Below are 17898 nucleotides of genomic sequence, written 5' to 3'. Positions count from 1 at the left end.
ATTTGAAAAGAAAAGTTGGCATAAAGAACCTCAACAGCTACATTTGTACTTTCAAAAGGATTTGAAAGTAACAAAAGCACTGCGAAACAGTTATGTACAAAAACCGAATACACATTTGCCTTATTAAATAATTGTGTGAAGTCTTTGTGTAAAGCTTCATTAAGTTCACTCATTTTAAGCATTTGCGAACTAATTGCACTAAATTTCCTTCAAAATAAGACAAGAGAACCAGTGGGATCCAGTTGTTAACACACATGTTTCTTCAGTTTGACTCGAGCTCCACGCTAACAGGTGCAGTATAAATGTATGAAATCATTTTATTCAAGTTAATATTTTCTCAAGCATAAGGTAATTTTTGAAAATTCATTTCTGAAGCAAGTGCCAGTGTTTAGAATTGCCTCAGAGCTTTGTTGGATAACATTGATAAGCCACAATACAATGTACATTATAATCTCTAACTTTTAAGAACTCTGCAGCAATAAGTGGTGTTACGGAGAATACTGCACATATTGTTTCAGCTTTAAAACTGATAAAGGTCAGTGAACCGGGGAGGCCAGTGCACGAGGCTTTAACTTGCAGGCTTACTTTAAGTTTTTTTATAACACTCTTAAAACAAAGTACTTATACTGCACACCCTGAGAACCACCGGGTTCTAAAAAAAAGGAACACGTATGATTTTATGTTGAATGAAGAGCCTGATGTAATGAACATTATTTCATGTACTGCAAAAAGTTACCTAACAAAAAAAAAAGTTGATATGATATCAGAGTTCCAATTGTCGCTGTACTTCCCACCACTTTTTCCTTCTTATACTCACGCAAACATGCGCGACCCCAATGGTTACGGATTGTGGATTACCAACTTGTCTTAAGGGATAAAGCAAAGGGATAAAGCCCCTCTGACCAGCCTCTCCGAGTTAACACAGGAGAACAGCCTGAAAGGGAAGAGGACGAATAACTTGTGGGGTTCCATCACTTCTCAAAAAGAGGAAAAGGTAGGATCGTATCGTTGTAATTCACTCTCTTATTGACCATTGGATTAAAACAAAAGACTTTCTCATTCTCTTGTATTTGGAATTTGTTTCCTACTTGTTAAACTCTGTTATATTGGCAATGAACCTGAATGTTCTGTTGCTATTGAATCATATTTAATAAATTAAACAATTAGTTTCAAAAGTTGAATAAACCGTATCACGGTTTTAAGTCTGAGTAGTTTTACCTGATCAAATTATATTAATATGTACATTATTTATGTATTCTGATATATTTTAGGAATTGTGCTGAGAAACTAAACGCCAATGTATACATAAGAAACTTAGGTATACTTTTACAGGGTGTTTTCTTACCAGGCAGACATCAACAGTGAGGAAACCTTTTCTTTTAATTTACTCAAGTTTGCAGAAAAAAATTGATTTTCATTGATGAAATAGGTGAAAAAATAATAATTTTTCTCCATCCAGCTAAGGAACTAATTGGTCAGGTTCAGCTAATGAGCAGCATAAGCAGCTCCGTCACGGGCAAAACCTTTACGCTTCATAACAAGGCACCCCGGCGGCTTGTGTGCACCCTCCCTCACAAATACCTTTCTTCTTTCATAAGAGTATTATCCAAAGATTTCTCTTGTGCCCAGAGCAGTTCAATATTTCAAGGCACTCTGTGAACAAACTCATTGTTTCCCATAATTGTCAGAAGAGTTTCATAAACCCTCAAATATGTTGAAATAGAGTAAGGATTTGTTTTTTGAGGATTCCTGAAATAATTCCGTATGAATCTGAGCTTCCCATGTCTTTACCCATTAACATTTGAGTGACATTTTTTCTCTACGAAGCACTAAATCCTGCTGGGGGCCGAGGACTCACTTCTAGTCCTGAAAGCAGCATGGATATGCAGGTTGTCTATGACGTTTTAGGGTAAGAATTCACGATGCCACACAACGGTCTCCGCTGTATTTGGCAGCTGTAACCAAACATGGCACAAAGTCAAATACCTGCTTTCGTCTCCCCTCCGTTCTCGCTCAGGGAAAATGCCTGGTCGTACATCGCCGGTACCTTCGTGGTGTTGTGGACTATCGTGTGGCTGTACAGGGACGGCCTGGAGATCGAGGGCATCGCTGACAAGTACGTCTTTGTGACCGGCTGCGACTCGGGGTTCGGAAACCTGCTGTGCAAGAACCTCGATCGCAGAGGTTTCCACGTGCTCGCCGGCTGTCTCACAGAAAAGGGAGCCGACGACCTGAAAAGGGTGACGGGTCCTTATTTAAAGACTGTCCTTCTGGACGTGAGCAATCAGGACAGCATCCAGAAGGCCATGGAGTGGACCACGAAGGAGGTCGGCGATGCGGGTGAGCGATGACCAAAGGGATGACTGACTTTTTCGACGTCCCCAAGGCAGACCCGCGACACGTGGACACCGTCTCCCACTTTTTGTCCGTCCTTTTTCCTTTGTAGGACTCTGGGGTGTTGTGAACAACGCTGGACGCTCATTGCCCATGGGTCCGTCAGAGTGGATGAAAGTGGAGGACTTCCACAGCACGCTGGATGTCAACATGAATGGAGTGATTGGCGTGACGATGACCTTCCTGCCCCTCGTCAAGAAGGCTCGGGGCCGCATCGTGAACGTGGCGTCGGTGCTGGGCAGGGTGGCTGCGAACGGGGGAGGATACTGCATCTCCAAGTTTGCAGTGGAGGCCTTTTCTGACTGCCTCCGGTACGAGAATACACCGTAACTGCTGTGGCGATTTACCAAACACAAACAAAGTGTTTTCCGGAGCCAGTTATCCTTTAATCTTATTATTATATCTTATCATATCTGTATTATTATCCTCTCCATGAGGGATATTTAGCTTGCAGACTGATTTTTATATTCAACAAGCTGTTTTTTATGAAAAATGAACAACACAAATTTGGAGCAATAAAACAAATCCCATTGAATAAATCGCAGTAATAACCAAAACTAACTGGCTTTGGATATTCCAGGCAGATAATTAGACGAGGCAGTCTTACTGTGTTTATTTAAAAGACACACATTTGGGTTTTTATTTTTTACGCTCAAACTAACGAAGCCCAATTTTAATTTTAAAGGTTGCAGCCGGGGTCACAAACTTGTTTTCAAACTACTTTGTCTGAATAAGTCTATGAACACGTCCCGTCATGTGTCGATCTACGTGTCGTCTCTGTTGTCAGGAGAGATATTAACTACTTTGGGATCAACGTGTGCATCATTGAGCCGGGGTTTTTCAAGACCGCAGTGACGAGCCTGGAGCCGCTCGAGAAGGAGCTGCAGCGCCTCTGGAACCAGCTCAGCCCCGAAGTACAAGCGAGCTACGGAGACAAGTACCTCGACAAATGTAAGCAGACTGAAGCAGAATCGAGTAGGCGATCAAAAATCACCAAAGATGAAACGGATCAAAAACATCAAGTTTCAAATAAAATTGGGTAGTGACAGTCCAAATGAAATGTACAATCAAAAATACTTCACATTTTTTTGACAATTAGAGACTTTGTGTTGCCCACCTTCGTACCTCAGTCGCAGTCTGCAACGTCACCTCTAGATGCTACCAACTCCTACCACACCTTTCGTGACTTTCCCTCCCCTAGACAAAACACATACGGTGCGGTGGAAGAAAGAAAAGATAACTTTTCACCTGTTCTCGTTTTCCAGACATCAAAGTCCAGCGTTTGATAATGAATGCCATCTGCGACACTGACATCTCGAAGGTGACCGGCTGCATGGAGCACGCTCTGACCGCTGCCCACCCACGCGCCAGATACAGCCCCGGCTGGGATGCCAAACTTCTCTGGATCCCCCTCTCTTACATGCCTTCCTGTGTAGTTGACATCGGGCTGAAGCTGGTGCTGCCTCGTCCGTCAAAGAGCGTGTAACTAAATTATTTTATTTGACGATGCAGTGCAGAGGTCCACAAAGAAATTAATCTTTTGCCTTTCACATTACCTCTGTATTCCTTATCTATACTGGCCATGCAGTGACTTGATGTTGCTCCTTTTTTCTTTCTGCCCTTAATCTGGCATGTAACATTTTTTTTTTTTAGACTATTAGACCGTATCCTGCAATTTCCTGTTTAATGATTGTTCTGTGCTGTGCCTTTTGACACTGTTATTTATGTTCCTTGATACGGATGAGAATACAATGATTAGCGTACTATGTGCATAAACGAAAGAAATTGAAAAATATCCTACAAAAGAAATATAATGTTTTATTGAGACTTTGTGAGTCAGAGAAATTTGGAGACAAAAAGCTTTTAAATATAAATACAGCTGCACTACACACTGTTTCATCCTCAATATCGTAATAACATGATAACACAGGTGATATTTTTGTGTTTGTTTATCAAAAGACAAAAAGGGAAAACTTTATTCAAACTGATTATGAAAAAATCACAGTCTTATCTCATAAGTACAATTACCTCAAACTCCCTTTCTGATATGTTACATGTCATACACGATGAGCTTCAATGTAGTTCACTGACATTTAACTATCTAGTACTGGTCTTAAAAACACGTCCTGTTGCTTGTTGTTGACAGTTCATTGAAGTTATCAGTTGAGTTAGTTATCAGTTCGGCCACGTTGACAGAATGTACTGAAAAGGTTCAACTGGTGATGATCATGATAATAAACCAAGAAGCTTATTTGTTACACAGCAAATCGAAGGCTGTCTTGGACTTAAATATCCCTGACTTAGTAAAGGACAGGTTTGAGGTCATGTCATGATTCCATGATATCTAAACACTGAATCCTGATTGACGACCATGAAGTCTTCCTGGCAGACCTCTTATCACTGGAATACACTTATGGGCCCCCATTGGCCACCTGATCTGTCAGTCAAAGGACAGCCGGCACACGACGAGGTGTGTTTGTAATGTATCCTAAAAACCCTCTGCTGCCTTCAAGTAACCCTCGTAAGAAATGGCCAGGCGTATATTTGGTTATTTTTAACTTCCACGTCTGATAGCGAAAGTTTTATTTTTCTAAAGTAACGGGTTGCAGAGCAACTTTTTATACATTGGTTAAAAGCATAAATGTGGTAAATATTGTGCAAATTAATGACTTTTTAGCCAGTTGTGTAAGCAGCACTCAAGCAATACAACAGTATATAAATACTACTGTTATTAGGCCTGAATCCAAAATGTTACTTAAGCAAAAGGAGCTGAACTGAAAAGTGCAAACAGTTAGAGCAGTCATACTCGTCCCGATGAATGACCCAGTTTATGAGAAATGATGTAATAATTCTGAACTATTGATGTTTGAATATGTACTTAAGAGTTACAGCTGGTACATGTCTGGTAAAGGGGATTAATACAATATTATCTGTATCCATAATAATAAAACAATGTATTTTTTGATAATATTTGGGGATATACTGCTCTCCATCCAGTTTTCCACCCTGCAATGTTCCCTCAGAAATGAAATGTGTGTGATAGAACTATAAAGTAGCCTCAGCTGAATTCCAATATTTAAGTTAAGTACAATTACCTCAAAACTGTTCTTAACTATATATTAAACTACATTACTTTTCACCATTGATTCAAAACTACAAGCTACTTAGCAAATAAATAAATAATTTTTAAAAAAGTTCAGGAGTCGAAAGAACTGATTCACGGACGACACGTGAAGGCGGCAGAACTTCGGCTCCTGTCAGTGACCCGACAGCCGCTGGAAAAAACAAACCCCCGACCACCAGCTGCCACCGCGACCCAGCGTGTCCCGTTGCTCCCAGTCCTCCCAGCGGGTCCCGTTGCTCCCAGTCCCCCCAGCGGGTCCGAGTGGAGCCATGCACTGTCTGAGAGCGCTGCGGCGCTCCGGCTCCCTGCAACTCGTCGCCAAACACGCAGACGCGGCGAAGAAGGTTTTCACCGCGCAGCCAGCGTGTCGTCTGACCGCCGGCGAGTCCACGACGACGTCACGGGGACCACCTGTGCCCGCGTGCGCGGACCGCTTCCACCTCAAAACGTGAGTGTCCCCTGGTAGTAGGACAACGGCTTGGTATCAGGATACAGTGGCTTTTAAAAAAAAATGTTTTATAGAAAACACAAAACAAAAGCATAGGAATACTGTATAGCAACAGTAGTCAAGTGGCGGTTAGTCCCCATGTGATGTCTATAAACCAGCTCCTTGGTATTAGAAAACCATCTGCATCCAAGCCGGGTGTTGTTGAATGTTTCCTTGTCACAGAAGCCTTTTTTGGGGATGTCATTGCAGGATAAACACAGTAAGCAGGTGCTGTAATAAGTAATAACATTAATTATGACCCTGTTTCACTCATAACTGGGTCATGGTGCTGGTATCGTGCGTGCTGGCTCACTGCAATGGCTGCGACACACACAAGTACCACGCGAGCGTCCTTAATTTAATTAATCAGCTATCACGGTGTTTACCCCAGCCGTGACGTGTCAAAATATAGCTGCTGTAAAAAAAAAAAAGCCCTAATCTTCACTTCATCAGGAATATTCATTCAAAGTCCCCCAGCTCTGGAGTGGAAGACCTCCTTTTCTACACCATCACAGAGGGGAAAGAACACGTCCCCATTTCGTACTTTACCTCGGTGAGTAGCTTACGACCCGCCGGCCTCGCCAAACCAAAACCTGTCCAATCCGTCCATTCATGGTGTCCACTGTGCCTTGCAGGCCCTGAAGAAAACCGGCCTTCACCCATCGGACCCTCGTCTGAAGGACTGCATGGAGGAGCTTCGGCAGGCTGTGAAGGAGTCGGTTGGAGAGGTGATGATGGACCGAGACCTTTTCCACAGGTAAGACACGGGGTCAACTATTGGACAAATCAGTAGCAGGAAACGTAAGAGTGTCTGGTTGCAGATTTAAAGGGGAAAGGTTCAACCCAGTTTGCTGAAGTGTGCTGGCTCTATCGACCCCAGTAAAGTAAAGCTCTGCTTTCGATTTGAGGTGCTGGAAGCGCCGCAGATATATTTCCAATAAAACAGAAAGTACACCGCAGACTTTGCTGTTTTTATTGAGAGCAACTGAAGTGCACTCACTTATGCAGAGTGGAGGATACAGCTCACTACAAAGACTATCGTCTTTTAAAAACGGTCCCATTTTATTTGGAAATACAGGACTTCTACCAACAGATAATTGTTTTAATTGATGCCGCTTTAACCAAACCAAATGCCCCAGGATTTCATGCACCTCCAGATTATACATTATGTTGACTTTGTTGAGTCCTGTCTTTAATCACATGATTGGCAGGAGATATTTTTTCTTACTTCACTTCCCGTTTACTGACCTGTTGCCGTCCTACAGTACAATGCGCCTCAGATTGGACCCGTGCCTCATCGCTGGCCGTCTCCCGGTGTTTTGTTTTCCACTCACTACCCGGTGTAGGCAGGAGCCCAAACTATTTTTAGTCTGACCTTTTGTCACAACCCACTCAATTGAAACATGTGTTGTATGTGACCTGCTGCTTAATGACCTCTTTCTTTGTCTCTAATCCCATGTCTCCACCACATACTGACACAGCACATTACTGATAAGACATCCTTGACATGTTTAACAACAATGTGAAGGATCTCACAGTTCACGCAGCACCTTGGACTCATTCCTGATGTGATCATTTGAATCAATGAGTGCTAGTTGTGACTGAAGTGTTTTTGTCAAACTGCATGTCAGTTTTTGGGGCGGGACTCTTTACTTCTGAGTGACAGCAACCAACCTCATGTACAGAATGTTTATGAAGGTACTCTAATAAAACGCAGGCTGATTCAGAAACAGGTTAACATGTTTGGGTTGTGCATACGTATTTAATCATTTGAGTAATGTCACTGAAATCTAATACTTCGGATCATTTGTTCAGCATAATTTCTTGTAGCTGCTATGAATCTCTGGGAAAACTCTGTGTAAGATTAAAGCGAGCTTGTGTTTGCATTTAGACCGTTTGGAAATGTTACTACATGTGGTGAAATGTCCCTTTAGCTTAATTAACTAAAGGTGTGAAGGTAGTGTTTTTTCTAGCTAGCGTGTGTCAGGACATATCGTCTTTTTTTTACTGACCCGCTCGTCAAAGCAAAGGCACGTTGCTTGGACGGATAGCTCGCAGCTGCTGCTCTGACCAGCGAATGCACACACACACACACACACACACACACACACACACACACACACACACACACACACACGTACCATGTTACAGTCATTTCTAAAGTATCTTATGTTGTGTTCAGTCAGGTCTCCTCAATGCGTCGTGCTGTTCTTTTCTTTCAGGTGTGTCGGGGGAAACATCGTCTTGCTGATCCAGGCCTTCAGAAAGAAATTCATCATCCCGGAGTTTGACGTGTTTGCACAAAAAATCAATGAAATCTACAAAACAGTTCAAAAGCAAAAGGATGGGCGGGTATGCCTTTTTCATTCGTTTCTTCCTTGTTGTATCAAAAATGGTTCTTCCAGTGACTAACACAAGAAGTGTAGAATGTTGTTTAAGCTTCAAGTGTTGTTATAGATTTATTTTAACCCAGTGTGAAATACTGCTGTGTGTGGTTAGTCAAGAACACTCTTTAGTCAAATACCGAGAAAACTTTCTTTAAGTTTTGTTCTGTAAATTAATTGTTTGGAGCCTTTTTTGCAGAAGTTAAACTCTGCTTTAACTCACTGCGCGTCTCTCGTGTTTTCCGGCTCCAGGTGGCAGATTACATCCCACAACTCGCCAAGTTCAGTCCAGACCTGTGGGGTGTGTCTCTGTGCACCGTGGATGGACAGAGGTACGACTAACAGATGTTGACAAACACATGGGCACCATTAGGTCCGTTTAGTAGCCTTTGTGGCACTTGTAGCTTGTTTGTGTCACATGATCTTCATCGATAAGAGTTTTCTCAAGTGTAATAACAATTTAGAAATCCCTTCAAGAGTTCTCATCCTTTTTGGCTTAAAAGCTGAGATAGATTTTACTGATGATGAGCTCCAGAACAGCTCTTCAGTGGACATTTAAGTGAGATTGTTTTTTGATGACTACTCAATCCAGGATTAGGAATCAAGAGAGGTGGCGTTTAAGTCTGGTGTATCTAAAGTGAAGAGTTTCTAATGGACTTTCAATCTCAAAACAACAATTTTTGCAACAAAAATGGGGGATGAAATCTGGACGAGAGAACTCGAAGTGGTGCTCGCCGTACATTCGGATGTGCTTTTACGCTCAGTGGGAGGTGAAACACCGTCTCCGTCTCCTTCCTCCAGGCACTCGGTAGGCGACACCAAGCAGCCCTTCTGCCTGCAGTCCTGCGTGAAGCCCCTGCAGTACGCCATCGCCGTCCACGAGGCGGGCACAGAGCAGGTTCACCGCTACGTCGGCATGGAGCCCAGTGGACTCAAGTTCAACATGCTCTCGCTCGACGATGAAGGTGTGTAGAGCCCCGTCGCTCTTTTTGGATGGACTGTATTTAACTCCATCTCCTCGGGTCACTTCTGGTTGGAAAAAAACGAGTGACCTCGCATGGACTTTCACTGAATATCACACTTCACATTGAAAAATATACTTTGTATAGAGGGCTCCAATAGTATTGTGCCTTATGTCGTTGTGCTCTCCCCCAGATAAGCCTCATAACCCCATGGTGAACGCTGGAGCCATCGTGATCAGCTCTCTTATCAAGGTGAAGCGTTTAGCGAGAGGGAACACTTTACAAACCCTCACTTGTACTTCACTCCAGCGTACTATTTTTTATTTTCATAAAATGGCGTTTCTATTGACAGAAAGGTGTATTAAATATGTTTAAAGTTTGACTAAAAAATGTAAACATGTTAAAATGTTGATTGTTCTATACATGGAAATTCAGTTACTTTTACATCCTCCAACTATTTCTGACTCACCTTTGATTAAATTGAAGTATTTTCTTAATCAAACACTGCATCCACACTCAAAATTACCATCTGGTTTGGGTTTTATAGAAATTCAGAGATTTTAAATAAGTGTTCTAGTTTATAGCCTACAGGCTGTTGAGTGAGTCTGTTGATCTTAGAACTGCTTCGTAAAACTATTACAGGCTTTTTTTCCACAAAATAACAGAAAATATTTTGTTGTTTTCTACAGTTGTCCCTGTTTGTGAAATAATCCCTGAACTCTACCTCTGTACTATCTGTGGTTTACGACCACAGCATGTCTTTCCTCTTGTACTGTACCCGCTGGTAATAAGGCACTAAATGATGCAATCAGTGGAACATTCATGTATGTTTTTTACATCCCAGTCTCATGAGTACCGTAGAACCAAAGTCATCAGTCGGCTTCTCGGTTCATTAATGTGGCAATTACAATCAACGCATGCAAATGCCTCTCGCTTTGTTTTTCAGCCTCGTTCAAATAAGGCAGAGAAGTTTGACTACGTAAGTTCGTGCTCCTCTCCTCTGTTAACACTATGAATACAAAACAGAGGGTCGGTTGTGTCATCGGTCAGAGATGCGGCAGAACACGGAAAATGTTGTCTGTTTGTTGTCCCAGGTCATGGAGTTTGTGAAAAAGATGGCCGGCCAGGAGTACGTGGGATTCAGCAATGCCATGTGAGTGCGTTGTCAGATAAGTTTGAGGCGTTTGAAGTTAATGTATCTTCAGAGCGCAGAGACAGCGTTGGGCAAATTGCCTGTCGACTGCTCTGTTGCATTATTGATGTTTCTATATTGATCTCTCTTCGTCTGTGTCTCAGGTTCCAGTCGGAAAAAGAAACGGGCAACAGAAATTTTGCCATCGGATACTACATGAAAGAGAAGAAGGTCAGTTAACGAATGCTGAAAATATGTGGGACTTCCTGTCGTAATGTTTGCGTACCAGCACTGTGTACAAATGGTGTGTTCTGAACTCAAGTGTGCAACAAGTTATATATTTATTATTATTTAATCTAATTTTTTTTACGTTTTTCATTTCAAGATTTGCCTTGTGTTGCGTCTGTGATCAAACTAACAGACAAATGATCTTTGACCCTACTTGAGGAGCCACGAAAAGATATTCTTTATTTAACGGTTGAGAAATCCTGGACCGTCACGCTTCACATAGTCACAATGGTCACGTTTCATTCACCAGTGTTTTCCGCTGGGAGCAGATATGATCGACTCCCTGGACTTCTACTTCCAGGTAAACATGCTCCGTCCCTGAGTGGAGCTTTTTCATCTATAATCGTATGCAGCTTTCATAGTCTCGTTTCGCTCTCAGCTCTGCTCCATCGAGGTGACCTGCGAATCAGGAAGCATCATGGCCGCCACTCTGGCCAACGGAGGGATCTGTCCAATCACAGGCGAGCGTGTCCTGAGTGCCGAATCGGTGCGAAACACTTTGAGTCTCATGCACTCATGCGGCATGTACGACTTCTCTGGTCAGATGGCATTTCATGTGAGTGAAAGAAGGAAGGGGGTGCGCCTTCTCTTTGACACAGGATAAACGCAGAGATAAAATCGGTGTTCTTACTGTGAAACAAATCCCAAATATATCATCCCCCAGGTGGGTTTGCCGGCCAAATCTGGGGTGTCCGGTGCGATACTGTTGGTGATCCCAAACGTCATGGGCGTGATGTGTTGGTCTCCTCCCCTGGACCGAGTTGGAAACAGCGTCCGTGGAATTCACTTCTGTCAGGTGGGAGGTTTTACATGTGTGTGGGATTATGGCATCAAATCATTTCGGGGGCTTATCTGTTTTGTTTCCAGCGTATGCTGCAGTGTTGTTGTTTAGTTTTTTTCAAACTTCCACTCGATGGAGCCAATTCTTTTAAATCGCACACAAAGTGGCTTTAACTTGCTCGGTGAGACAAACCAATTAAACCCGAATCCTCAAAGTCAGACTAAAAAAAAATCTACATCATCACAATGTAAACTCTATCGCTGCCCTGCCTCAGAGGTTTTCCTGAAAGCTCATTTTCGTTTGCATTACACTTTTCTTTGCCTTAACGCCTGAAATAACACAGAACTCCTCGTCTGACCATTCTACCGTGTCTCATCACACTCAGGAGCTCGTTTCGCTCTTCAATTTCCACAATTATGACAACCTGAGACACTTTGTGAAGAAGCTGGATCCTCGCAGGCCGGATGGAGATGACAGGGTTTGTTTGCTTTGTCAGTTTGTTCCAGATTGCGTTGTGTTTTGTGTCTCTGTGTTTACGTTATGTCGCCCCTCTTTGCAGAACAAGTCTGTTTTTAATTTGATGTTCGCCGCCTACAGTGGGGATGTGTCCGCCCTGAGAAGGTACATCACCAGCCATCTTTATTATTGTTTGTCCCGTATAACAGATGGCTTTCATAACCTAAACACCAGGCGCGGGTGCTGAAAATCACTCACGTGTGACAAATTTAATGAACAGCATCGTCATACAGCAACATCATACAGTGTAGTAAACTGCTTCAATGCCGCTTCTCATATATTTCCCAGATGTAATTTCTGTATTTCGTTTGTTATAATACATCTCAAAACCATAAAGTTTGTGAAATTACAATACTGAAAATACATACTGCTATTTGCGTGTCGATAAACTTATCTCACATATTTATCTCGTTGTTTTATATTAATACGTTGAAGAGTAAAACTTTAAACTCATTATTTTCCTTTTCAAATATTCTGTACATATTGAATGTATTGGTGAACTGTGCTTCTATTCATTCCTTTAGGTTTGCTCTCTCATCCATGGACATGGAGCTGAAAGACTATGATTCTCGAACGGCGCTACACATCTCTGCAGCAGAGGGTGAGTTCCACGCGACTGTGTTCATCTGTGGTTCCCGTCATTTAGTGAACGAGCCGCACTAAATCCCTTCCACGGGCAAACGGTAAAGCACTCAGGCAGCAAATCGGTTTGAGCACTTTGCAAAAATCCGCTCTCCGACGTCTGCATCCGAAAGAAGACAATTACAAACTCCAGTAAATCATGGATGAAACATAAATGAATCACATAAATATCTGGCTTAGCCCAACTGTAAGTGCCCGTGATAAACCACCACAGGAGGATTCACCTGGTCTGAGTTGGAGGGTTACGTGGGCGTGTACGTCCCTCTGACCCTCCTGCTGAGGTGGGAGAAGTTACACCGGATAGGTTCCTCTGTAAGCTGCCAGTTATACAAAATACTGTTGTGTTCTTCGTCCATTGCACAACACACCAGCTGACATGTGTTAAATATTACCACGCAGGAAACCAGGACTTTGGACAAAACGTGGTGTTTGTTGTCAGAATGTGTGCCAACGGCCACAACTAGGGTTACCTTGGTTATTTAGGTTATCGTCACCTATTTGCGCATGACGCCAGAGCAAGTTGGACAGGAATCAAAGCAGCAGTTTGTTGCAGTGAAGCTCCTCCCAACGTCGACCTGAGCAGAGATCTAAGGGACCAAAGTTACAACACCTCTACGGTCTTTTGCTTTGAATGCGTTAAGTGAAAACACTCAATCTTGTACAATTTCTCTGGTTGGAGACTCGGTAAACTCTGCTTTGTATGGTCACAGCTTCAATTAGGGATACATTGGTTTTCACTTTGTTTGATTAACTGGGGAGGAACAGCACATTTGTCTCACGTTGTATTTAACGAATCAGCTCACAGACCTTCTCAGGGCCACATATGGTTGATTATTTATAATCTGTTGTGCTCGAGGAGTGTTCAAGTGACATTTCCCAAGAGCAACTAATTTGTTTACGAGATAAAAACGGGAAAACTGTTTTCTTGCAAATGAAAAGGGCAAATCTTTCCGGGATCGGATTGAGACTGCAGGCAAAAATCGTTCATCATTTTTTTTTTTCCAAAGTTTGTATTTTTGGCAGCATTGTTGTTGTTGTTTTTTAACCTCAATGAAGAAAAAGTCAAAACAATATATTATGCTGCTGCTATATCAGTAAAAGATTGTGTTTATTGACTTATCCACATTGTAAACTAGAAACTGTTGTCTTTTGTCTTTATCATCAGGTCATATAGATGTGGTGAAGTTCCTTACTGAAATCTGCAAAGTTGATCCATCTGTAGAAGACAGGTGAGAACAGCATTTATGACTTCTGCTTTGGTTTCTTTTCTTTTGACTTTGATTTTTTTCACAGCCAAATATTTCTGCCCTTTTATCATGATAAAATATATGGATTTCTAGTCTGTTTTATGTGGTTTTCAGATAGAATCAATGACGTATTTTCCTACTTGAGGAGAAAAAAAACCTATTTAGAGGCATTCTCAGTGTTATTTCCTCCAAGAACGCACACAGATTTGTACACTCACTCCGTCACGGACAGACACACAAACCCACGCCGTCACACACATGGCCGAACACATATTGTCTCACACCCGGCAGAGATGATGGAAGTAACTGATGTTTACAATGACCTGAACAGATCTCTCAGAGCGACAACCACAGTTGCGTGGGTAGTAACCTGAGGAGTAACTCCAGTACGTTTCCCCCCAAAACGTTGATGTGAGAAGAGTCCAGATTGTTGTTGAAAACCGCACGGTGTACATCGTGTTATTCTATTCTTGCAAATTCAGAAACTTGCTGCAACAAACTGTGTAATCTGATTAGTTACTTATCTGGATCTATTATCTACAACGGGGGAATGTTCCTTTAATCACATATAACACCAAGACTGTGAATGAATGAATGAATGAATTAATGCTCCCCAAGTTTGAACCTTACTTGAATTCTTGTGCACTGCTGAAAATGCTCCATGACTTCTCTGCTGATTCCTCTCTCTCGTATTCGTTGCAGGTGGGGGAACCTGCCGATCGATGACGCCAGGCAGTTCGGACATGAGGAGGTGGTGACGGTGCTGAAAGACTACCAGCAGGTGTACAGCCAACGTGGAGTGCAGCACACCGAGGCTGGACATTCCCCCATCATGGACACCATCGAGGTCATAGTGTGATGTGTTCTCCAAGAACAGTAATACGTGAGGGTGCGTGTGTGTGTGTGTGTGTGTGTCTGTGTGTGTGTGTGTGTGTGTGTGTCGGAACGATTTCATGCACACAATTAGCTTTAAAAAACAAGACCTGTATATGACTATGAAAATAAAAAAGAAGAACACAAAAAGTAAATAGAATAAAACCTGTATTGTGTAAACAAGAACATCTAACTGACTGATTTCAAATCGGTAATGCTGGAATACACCTGATCACCTGATGTTAATGTTGTTTTATATACCGTACGGGTCGAAAGTTTGGATACAGTTTGTGTTCAAACTTTGACTGGTACTGTGTAGCATGTAGAGTATATAGACGCTGTGCTATATATTGCTATAATTGTTGAAAAGGGATTTTATGGATATTTATACTTACAATGCTTATTATTTTCAATGGTACATGTTCCATGTTTTTTATTTGTACTAGTCTATTGTTTCTTGTTAAATCATTTGAATATGTGAAAACCAATGAACATTTCTGAATGTTAAAACTCAAGTTTTATGTTTCGTAACAAGAGAGTTCTGGAGTTACAAGAAGGATTTGTACATGATCCCATTAAACACAATGCTTTATATATTGTTTTTATTATGTTCTTCAGCTGTAAATAAGTGCACTGGATTTATAATAATACATTATTATACACAGTGTGAAAAGATTGTATTGCTTCATAATCATCAACTTCTGAGATTCATTTACATCAAATCATTTGACTTAAAAAAAACACCCATTAAAATGTTTTTTTTTTATCTGACACCTATTGTTTTATACTGCGTTGATTGTAATTCTTAAGTCAATGCTTCATGCAGTTAGTCACTACAAAATCAGCTGAATGTAGAAACAGAATAGGGAAGCAGCAGGAGGGAGATGATTCTTAGAAGAGGGTCCGGACTCAATCTTGAGTGCTATTTGATTAATTATATTTTCCTACATTCATCTAAGTCACTATAGACAATACAACCAATGTGTGCTGAGTCATGCCCGGCTCGTTAGAACAGACTTCCCCTCTTTATTTATAGGCAGGAAGCGTTAATCAGTGTTGACGGACTGTCCCCTCGCTGACCTGTGGCTGATAACGCGCTGAGATGCAGGAGAACACCACCGCTGCAGCTTCAGTTGTTCTGGCTTCAGCCAGATGGCACTGTGTCCCCGTCAGAAGGACTCAGGAAAAATAAGCATCCCTCGTGGGTCCAGTACTCTTCTCGGGAACAAATAAACTGTGCGTCTTCCTCGCCACGGCAGAGTAGTGTAAGATTGATTTGCTCCGGTTGGTATCAAGGAAGTTCGATGAAAGACGACCTTCATGAGCTGGATTTGGAATTCAATCGAGAGTAGGAATTAATTAAAAGAAACGTGCTTGTGCTTTTACCCTTAGAGCTATTTGTCAGTCTATGTTGTTTTGGTGTGAGTTGGCTAGTTTTGTGTCGATATCAGCCTTATCTCCAGTATAAGCGCAATACAATTATTTTGAAAAACTCAACAGCCATGTCTCTTGACTTTATCCCCAGACCTTATTGTGAGCGGTTTAATGTAGGAACACGTTTCTTTTAGAGATTTTTGAAAGGAGACGGTTTTCAAGTAAAGATATATGCTTCCTGTGGTGGATAACGTGCTGGTTATGTTTTTTTTTTAAACTATTACGAATGAAGAATTTTCAAAGAAACTGTAATTTAACACAAAATGAAAAGCCTCCGATTAGTTAACAATTATCTTCAACCGGCACACAGTGGAGATTTATTTGGTTAATTGGAGGTGTGTGCAGTGATTTAGGAGGGTGTTGCGGGACAAGATAAGCTCAATTGGCACGAAGTCCATCTGTGGTCGTCGTCAAGCGTGTCTTCAGAGGAGAAACCTGTGGAGACCCGCGACTCATCCGGGAAACCCTACTTAATGTACCAGACAACAGCCTACCTGTTGTCAGCCATTGCATTTTGTGCTGATTAACTCATCAGCTCAAGAGCAACTGTATTGTTCTGTTAGAGCTTCCTTTCAAAGTACACCTCAAAAATCTACTTTCAAAACCAAACATTTGTAGCACATGAGAAACAATCAACCTTGAAAATATTGTATCCCAAATTCAGAGAAGTTTGTGAGTTCCTCTCTCTCGTTAGATCCTGTCGTTGTGCCACCAGATGTAGGAGTGACAGCAGGACGGTACGACAGGTATCTGCTGCAGGATGTGAAGCCCCCGTCAGCACCATCTGGTCCTGCTGCTGCAGGGGGGCAGCAACATTTTATCACGGAAGAAATGGCACGAGATGTTCGACCTGAACGGTCAGCGTGGACTTGAAACGCGTACCTGTAGACGGATCTGTCGTGACTTCAATTTGTATTTCAAGGTGGTCAAGGAGGCCTAAAGGTATCACTTGAAAATGTATATTCATGGAGGGGACGTCCATCCAGAGGGAATTTGACCCAGGTCAAAATCTTTGTTTGCTATTTATCCAGGTAAACAGACAGGATAGACTGTTGTTGCTATGAGACGGATCTCAGGTCTTGAAATTAGCCTTTGAATGTTATTTATTGGACAATTTATGTCAGAGAAAGTCAAATAAGCTGAATGCAAATGTAATATATGTTATATTTCTTGCTACAATAAGAAATATAAGGCTTCTCTTCACCCTATGATGTTTGTTTTTCATCTGATATCCAATTTATCTTTCCCTCTGTGTCCATGTTCATTTTTTAGGCAGCTATGTTTTTTTTCTAGATTTTGATTTGAAGATGTGTTGGCAAACCTTCATACTTGGACTGTATAATTTGTCGTTGTGAATAAGGCATCCTTCCGAGAGGCTGCTTGAAAGACAGAATTGGCCTTGAAAACTGTTTCATCGGATGTCCACCTCATAATTGAGAGCAGAAATTGAAGATCCTTTGTGACAGTTTCTTTTTTAAATCTATTTGGTACCCAAAGGTTATCTCACACGTTGCAGCACCACTGTCTGAACAGATTTACTCCACCTATAAATTCATCTTTGCAGTTGTATTTCATCAATTACAAGATGACTACTGCCTGTTGTCCACCACCGAAAATACACCACACAAAAAAGG

At 41.8% G+C, this 17898-nt stretch overlaps 2 protein-coding genes and 1 long non-coding RNA gene across 3 annotated transcripts; 2 read left to right on the top strand and 1 right to left on the bottom strand.

The window, feature by feature from the left end:
* The first annotated feature begins 795 nt into the window (after nucleotides 1-795).
* On the top strand, nucleotides 796-4189 carry rdh5 (retinol dehydrogenase 5 (11-cis/9-cis)). Its single transcript, XM_040202654.2, has 6 exons — nucleotides 796-994; nucleotides 1828-1909; nucleotides 2018-2340; nucleotides 2447-2705; nucleotides 3182-3345; nucleotides 3660-4189. Exons 2-6 carry the CDS (start codon nucleotides 1878-1880, stop codon nucleotides 3878-3880), a joined length of 999 nt encoding a protein of 332 aa, XP_040058588.2. The 5' UTR covers nucleotides 796-994; nucleotides 1828-1877; the 3' UTR covers nucleotides 3881-4189.
* Nucleotides 4190-4192: 3 nt separating this feature from the next.
* On the bottom strand, nucleotides 4193-6694 carry LOC144388999 (uncharacterized). Its single transcript, XR_013453316.1, has 2 exons — nucleotides 6555-6694; nucleotides 4193-5977 (listed from the first exon to the last, which is right to left on the bottom strand). It is a non-coding gene; the product is annotated as an uncharacterized LOC144388999 (long non-coding RNA).
* On the top strand, nucleotides 5636-15503 carry gls2b (glutaminase 2b (liver, mitochondrial)). The gene is made up of 18 exons (XM_040202650.2): nucleotides 5636-5966; nucleotides 6459-6558; nucleotides 6641-6762; nucleotides 8228-8357; nucleotides 8642-8721; nucleotides 9191-9354; nucleotides 9545-9603; nucleotides 10298-10330; nucleotides 10446-10504; nucleotides 10648-10714; nucleotides 11022-11072; nucleotides 11151-11327; nucleotides 11436-11567; nucleotides 11938-12030; nucleotides 12112-12173; nucleotides 12593-12669; nucleotides 13876-13939; nucleotides 14660-15503. Exons 1-18 carry the CDS (start codon nucleotides 5788-5790, stop codon nucleotides 14814-14816), a joined length of 1806 nt encoding a protein of 601 aa, XP_040058584.1. The 5' UTR covers nucleotides 5636-5787; the 3' UTR covers nucleotides 14817-15503.
* The last annotated feature ends 2395 nt before the right edge of the window (nucleotides 15504-17898 follow it).

This window comes from Gasterosteus aculeatus, chromosome 17 (genome assembly GCF_964276395.1).
Source record: "Gasterosteus aculeatus chromosome 17, fGasAcu3.hap1.1, whole genome shotgun sequence".
NCBI lineage: Eukaryota > Metazoa > Chordata > Actinopteri > Perciformes > Gasterosteidae > Gasterosteus > Gasterosteus aculeatus.
This window is presented reverse-complemented; position numbering and strand designations above follow the sequence as displayed.

Coding starts and splice junctions, on each gene's coding strand:
- rdh5 (XM_040202654.2), top strand. CDS start 1,878: ATGGATATGCAGGTTGTCTATGACGTTTTAGG. Junction 2,706..3,181: donor GCCTTTTCTGACTGCCTCCG/GTACGAGAATAC, acceptor CTCTGTTGTCAG/GAGAGATATTAACTACTTTG. Junction 3,346..3,659: donor AGACAAGTACCTCGACAAAT/GTAAGCAGACTG, acceptor CTCGTTTTCCAG/ACATCAAAGTCCAGCGTTTG.
- gls2b (XM_040202650.2), top strand. CDS start 5,788: ATGCACTGTCTGAGAGCGCTGCGGCGCTCCGGCTCCCTGCAACTCGTC. Junction 8,358..8,641: donor AAAAGCAAAAGGATGGGCGG/GTATGCCTTTTT, acceptor TTCCGGCTCCAG/GTGGCAGATTACATCCCACA. Junction 11,328..11,435: donor CTGGTCAGATGGCATTTCAT/GTGAGTGAAAGA, acceptor ATCATCCCCCAG/GTGGGTTTGCCGGCCAAATC.